Raw genomic sequence first — 6,812 nt, forward strand, 5'->3', positions numbered from 1 at the left:
ATATTAACTTGCACTGACAAGGGGCAGGCTTGCTTTCTAATTACTGAGAGAGTTCAGCTGGTCACTTGGGTTGGTACCAACATCTGGTGAAAATTTCATGTCATTAGCACCTCTAGTAATATATTTACTGAGAAAAATGGTGACGTGTTCAATACTTATTTTACCCGCTGTATGTGTGTGTGTGCAGACTTAGTGAGGCGCCACGCCGGAGTGCTCGGTCTCAGCGCGTGCATCCTGTCAAGCCCCTACGACGTCCCGTGCTGGATGCCGCAGATACTGATGGACCTGAGCGACCACCTCAACGACCCGCAGCCCATAGAGGTGTGTGAAWACACACACAAACACACACACTCGTACATTAACCTCTATCTCAAAACAGCGTGAGCTAAAAGAATACAATTTCATTGTCCAATTGAGGAGAAAATTATGTCTTTGGCCTTTCTTCAGGCGTGGAGTAGACATACAATATAATCCGTAGAGCAGGCAGTGAGCTACTGGGGATAATTTAGTGCTTCTCCGGTTGCAAAGTGGCAGAAATGAGGAAGAAAATACAACAAAACCTGGATGAAAATGTAGGTTTCTRAGTAGGTTTAGGCAGTCTATTACAGAGGGTAACAGGAGTAAAATGTGTATAACATGCACATAAGATACAGTGATTTGTGTTTTTTCTGTATTTTCTCCCAAAAAACTTTTTGTGTCAACCGTTCCGTACAGAGTACCACTTTGAAGGTAAAATGTATTTATGAAATTTGTGTGCACAAGCGCCAAACCTCTCAACCTCCCCCCTTGCTTCTAAAATTAAAAACTCACATGTTCTTAAATCCGAAAAAGACTTAAATCGTTAGACAATACAAACACAGACCACCAACACATGCAAACTTTGCGGTTAAAATCACATATCTCCTAATTTTTCTTAAAATCTTTGAAGGCYGCGGTATAAAACAAACATGCTCCATGTTTAAGTCATGAGGACATCTTTTAGTTCCCCCGATCCGCAGTTTAATTCCTTGTTTTCTGCTCTTGTTGAATCAGCTGATGTTTCACTCCAAACTCATGTTGCTCTGAATAATTCCTGCRTTGCATTTTTAAAACGTTATATCTGGTGTTTTAACATGAATAAATGATCACCGCCTCATTAGCTTTTCATCAGCGTAAACAAGCTGGGAGATTGTCAGCTGCTGCCGGATTCGGCTCTGCAGTTTTAACATCAAACATCTCCAGAGCAAAAACAACAAACACAAATGTGACAAAATGTTGGTTTCTGAGAAAATACAGAGTGAACACTGAAGGACTGCCGAAGTCTGCTGAAGAAGCTGAAGTTAAGCCGGTAAAGCTAAAACAATAGCTAAAAGTAAATAAAAGCAGAACACTCGCTAAAAGAGTAAAACAAACTAAACACTAGCTCATAGCATGTGAGCTAGTGTTTAATTTGTTTTTGCTTTAGCTAGGGTTCTGCTTGTTTTAGCTTAGTGTTCTCCTGATTTCAGCTTAGAGGGAAAGGTAGAATAAGCACAACACAAGTTAAAATCTAAAACAAGCAGAACACTTGTAAAAAAAAACATGCAGAACACAAGCTAAAGCCTAAAACACTAGCTAAAAGCTAAAACAGGCAAACACTAGTGAAAAGCCAAAGCAAGCAGAAAACAAACTACAAGGTAAAGAAGCAAAATGCTCTCTAAAAGCCAAAAATAACTAATTTTATCTTGGAGCTAAAAGTAGAAAAGCACCATCTAAAAGCTAAAATAAGCTAAGGTTAGCTAAAGAAAATTGTAGCAAAAGGCCAGTAAAATAAAAAAGCAGCTAAAGCCTAGCTAAAAGTAGCAAAAAGAAAGCTAAAATCGGCAAAATATTAGCTAAAAGCTAGAAATAGCAGAAGCTAAAAGCTAAAATTACCCAAAAAAACCTGAAGCTAAAAGGTAAATGCATCAGTAAAGATTTTGCAATCAGCTCATCATAGCAAAAAATTAAAAATAAAAATAACATTTTTAAAAACAGTATAATAATTTAAATTTTGTGAATAAAGTAAACATTTTCAAAAGAGTAAATGTTACAAAAACAGATGTTCTAGCACCCACATCCTGTGAGCACTTTGATATATGAAGAGCTAAAAAAATAGTGTTTAAGTAYATAAAAACCAGGCATTCACACAACTATTTGTTTGTTCGTAATTTTGATGTTATTGTTTCAAAATAAGAAATACTAGGTTGAACTGTAATTTTTTTTAATACATCATAATCAGAAGCTGTTATCAAGGTAAGGAAAACATATTTTTTTACTTTGTTTTCACAAAATCACAGCCCAAAGCAAATGAGGCAGGAAGAAGCTGCCATTAACTTCTCGTTTTATTACAGGACTTTACTGCACGGTCTAATGGAAAGGTTCAAATACTGAAAGTCAAGCACATCTATTTGAGCATAATAATGTAGAAGTTTGTTTGGCTTTAAGCCTGAGTAGCTGTAAACCTAATACTGAGTTTTTGGGGAGAAGACAGATGCAGGTATTTCTGGAAAATAGAGCTCAAAATGACATCTATTCATTTCAACAATGCAAGAGTCTGAGGGCCAAATTTGCTGAACCCTAATCCAAACCTTGGACTAAAACACAGGCTTGTTAAGGTAACTGAAAGTTTCAGTTTTATGAACCTAAAACCCTGAGTCAATGATTTTATTACTTCAACAAGAGAGAGTCGACATGTCCAAACAACCATTCAGTTCTCTGGGAAAGTGTAAAACAACAGACACTGGTGCACAGAGAGAATAAAAGTCTCTTCTGTCATRAATATTTACCCATTCTGTTTGTAGCTGTAGCCTAAAACAGTCTTCAGTTTAAATCACCGGTAATTCCTTTTCAAAAAACCTTTTTATTACTCGCTGAACTACAGATTATTATTTTGTTCGAGTGCTGTACGTCTTCAGGGAAGTTATAAAAGAAACAAAATCCAACATTTTAAAAAATGTTGTAGACTGTTTTTTCCAACTAAAAAGGAATCAGCGTTTAATGTTTTGACTTTGAACTGTTTTCTGAGTAATGCTCTGAGGATTTGCAAATTATTGCATTCTGTCTTTTATTTTCTATTTTTTATATATATATTTTACACAGCGTGCTGTTCTATTTTTATGATAACAGAGTATAATAGCGTCGTACTGTCACACACAAAAACATTATTTTCAGAGTGTTGCATTTCTCGTCAGTGGAACATTTTAATTATGCTTTACCGTTTTATTTTTGTAGCTTTTTTTTTTATTTGCTGCCGCACTGTTGTTCTATTTATGAATATTGAATCTGGATAATAACGATCTAAAAAAAATCTACATAGATTCATCATGAGCCCTGCTGTTATAACTCAGGGATTTTAAATAAGAGACTCAAACTTTGTTTTTCCCCAGGATGGAATGATTAGATGATATTTAACACCCWTTAATATTTCAATAAATGACCCTTTTTGTATCCATCAATTTGGACTCAATATTGACAGAGTTATRGTTTGTTAAAAGTGGTTGCTTTCCTGACTTGGACTTAGCTTAGTTCACAAATTTTGGGAATGCCATCCCAGAAATCCATTCCTAATTGATATTTTTGCGTTTTTTGTCTTAAGATGACGGTGAAGAAGACCCTGTCCGAGTTCAGGCGCACGCACCATGACAACTGGCAGGAGCACCGGCAGAGCTTCACCGACGACCAGCTGCTGGTGCTCACAGACCTGCTGGTGTCGCCCTGCTACTACGCCTAGGCGCCGGCCGCCGAACTTCTCGAGGCCTGCACAGAAGAACCGACAGCGTCCGATACATAATCGCACCTTTGAGCTCTGCTGGGCAACAATAATCTCAGGTCATTTGGAACCCTCTACGCCGCTGTTGTCTTTCAGTAAGACAGCCGTTCTTGGCAAAGACGTTTCAAGTTTGGGCGTTTATTCTGCTCGTCAAGCCCCAAAGGAGGCTACTTTTTAAAATGACTCAGGTTGTTCTGATCTGATCAAAGAGTTATTTTTTTAACCCGTTTATCACTGCAGTATTTATTTCCATCGTGTTCTTATGAAAGGTCTCTTAATTTAGAGGCATGAGTTGAAACTGTCCACCCACATAAATATGCTTGGACTTAAAGTCAAAGTTCAAATCTTTTGAAGCTGGATTCTGTGGGAAAGTTATGAACGGTTAATGTCTTACCTGTTGTAGATGACGTTTTAAACAACCTTGGTTTGAAGAGTTAAAGGGGCAATATCATGTAAAATCAACTTTTTTGAGTTTTATATCAAGTTATAATGTTATGCGCTCATAAAAATAGGCCCAAAGCCTTGCTTTGACTCATTCATGCAAGTTTGAGAAATCCTGCAGCGTTTTTAGGCAGCCATGCTGAGGAGCAAAACAACAGTTGGGGACCAGAAACACCTTTGGGGACCATGAACGCCCCTGGGACGTGTCTTTAAGCCAAGCTTCCTCATGGCAGAGCACCCCCCGCCCCCCCACCACACACACACACACCCCGCCCATGACTCCTGCAGACTCTCGGGTGAAACTGAAAGTGAAACTTAAACTGTCCGCTGATCTTCCAGCAATAGTTTTCACTCAGTGAAGCTCTTTTCAGATTATAAATACCTTTGAGGAAATGTATTTTCAGATGCCAAGTAAACTGCATTATGGYGGTCCCCTCCCCCCCAAAATGGGCGAGACAGAAATGGAAACTGATTCTTAAAGTGACAGAGTCCAATTCCAAGGCATTTAGAAGAGGAAGTGATGAGAAGATAAGTTTATTTTCTGTTTAAACATAAAAACAGCATTTTAATAACAACTATAGTGACATAGATACTTTATTATGGTATGGTATTTAAACATGTCTGAGAAACACATTGCTCCTTTAAAATCTGACAGAACCTTCTGAGTGAGCCTGTAGTTTTAAAACCAGTTCAATCTTTAATTCTTCATAGCAGTTTACAAAAACGCTGAYGTTTGTTAGCTTTAAGATTAGCCAWATTAAACATTTTCATAYCTTTTTAGGGTTTTAAGTTTCACAATAATTAATTTCCATTCAGTTTATATACAGCCGAGTCACAACATACATTTCTGAACACATCAAGCTGTTTCTAGGTCTTACATTATTTTACAAATTTAAAAATTGATGATTCCTCTATTAATGGTAAATAAACCATATGGTATTTTGCAACAACAGTTGTACGTCTTAACATGAATTTCTTGAGTTTATGAGTTCATCGTTTCCTGTTTTATAAAATCATTGCATCATCTTTTACACTGAGATGCACAGGACACCCGCAGTGTGTTTTATTCTGCAAATAGCTCAGACATGAAGGCTTTTTTTTTTCCTCCTCCTGCATGAATAGTTTTTAGTCTTGGGCCAAAAAATAAAAAATAAAAAAAACAAACCTGTAATTGTACAGATGCCTCTGCAGCCAATAAACACAGATAACTGGTTTCCTCTGTGTCTGTGTTTAAAGAGGACAACAGGATCACAGATAGAGCTGTCATTCGTTTATTCTTCGTATTGATTTTTTTGTTGTTGTTTTTTCCTGACGTATTGCTGCTGAGTTTGATGTGTTCACTGTGCTGAGACGTGTGATGGCAGGAGCAGCTGAGGCTGATAGCCAAGGCTCCGGTAGGYGCAGATAGTGACGGGTGGGTGAGCAGAATTTGGGATGAACGTATTTGTGCAAATTTGTAAATACAGCGGTGTGGAAATAAAAACCTGCACTGAATGTTGGAAGGAAGTGATGCAAAGGGTGAAAATAGTAACAATTTGAGCCAGACTGATCACATTTCAWGTTTTTTCTTTAAATAAGATGAAATTAAAACAAAGCATCACAAAAAACACATTTAAGTTGTTGTTTTTATTTTTATTTTTTCTGGTTGATTATGTGAGAGAGAAAAAAAAAGGTTAACCAACAGCAGTAAACAGACCCTCGCTCCCAGCTCTGAAAGGTTGTAATTTGTCACAGCTGTGCCCTGAGCTGAGCACTAACATTACCGCTCCAACATGCCAATCTGGACATGCTGATGTTTATGGGGTGAAACGTTGACGTGTTCATCATCACAACGTGTCACCATGATAATTGAAGCTTACACGAGTTAGAGCAGAGATGTTAGGAATCAACTCTTCAGGTATTTGGTTAGAAACCAAATCTGACTTGAGAACGGTGCCTCAGTGTGACAAAATATGGATTCAGATTATCCAACTGTATAGTGAAGCCCAACTGGTTGCAACATTACACATTTATTTCAACTGTAGAAATATTGTAGGTTATGTCACACAGACGCCACCATATTTAAGGCCCTGTCACACTAGACTACTTATGCCAACTTATGAAACATTTTTTGTCTAAACTGCTAATAAAACTTGATCAATTTGTTCAAATTACATTATGTACACGCCAAAAGAAGCTTTCTGTTGATTTTTTCAATTCTATCTTCAATGAAGACGTCTTTGAAATGTTCATAAGTTGGCATAAGTTGTCTAGTGTGACAGGGCCTTTACACTGAAGCATAGTGGGTAAATAATAATGTTCACTAAGTTCTCCACCATAGTACAAAACTTCATTTTTTTTCTCTAGTGTGAGGCTACAGCGAGCTCTATCCACCCTGAAGGTTCATTTAGGACAATATCTGATGATCAACCCTTTTAAATAAACCAGAGCACCTTGACAGAGAGGAGATTGTAGAAATGACTCAGCCTACAGAGCTGCTTCATGGAAGAACCTCAGCTTAGCCTGTTAGCTTTTGCATTAGTGCCCAAGCTAATACATTTGGCGGTGTAGCATTAATTCCCAAGCTAATAAATCTAGCTTGGATATGAGCCCCATATATATA

General features: G+C 37.5%; 1 protein-coding gene across 1 annotated transcript in view; it reads left to right on the forward strand.

Moving 5' to 3' along the window:
* The window catches only part of LOC106516614 (proteasome activator complex subunit 4B), a gene marked incomplete in the record, with an annotated part of 47,863 nt that extends 43,512 nt beyond the window's left edge, over positions 1–4,351 (forward strand). Inside the window, 2 exon segments of the mRNA XM_014007058.1 lie at positions 188–321; positions 3,596–4,351. Coding sequence (XP_013862512.1) covers positions 188–321; positions 3,596–3,730 — 269 coding nt within the window.
* Between the last annotated feature and the right edge of the window lie 2,461 nt (positions 4,352–6,812).

The sequence above is a fragment of the Austrofundulus limnaeus genome, unplaced genomic scaffold, assembly GCF_001266775.1.
Source record: "Austrofundulus limnaeus strain Quisiro unplaced genomic scaffold, Austrofundulus_limnaeus-1.0 Scaffold39, whole genome shotgun sequence".
NCBI classification, from domain to species: Eukaryota; Metazoa; Chordata; class Actinopteri; order Cyprinodontiformes; family Rivulidae; genus Austrofundulus; species Austrofundulus limnaeus.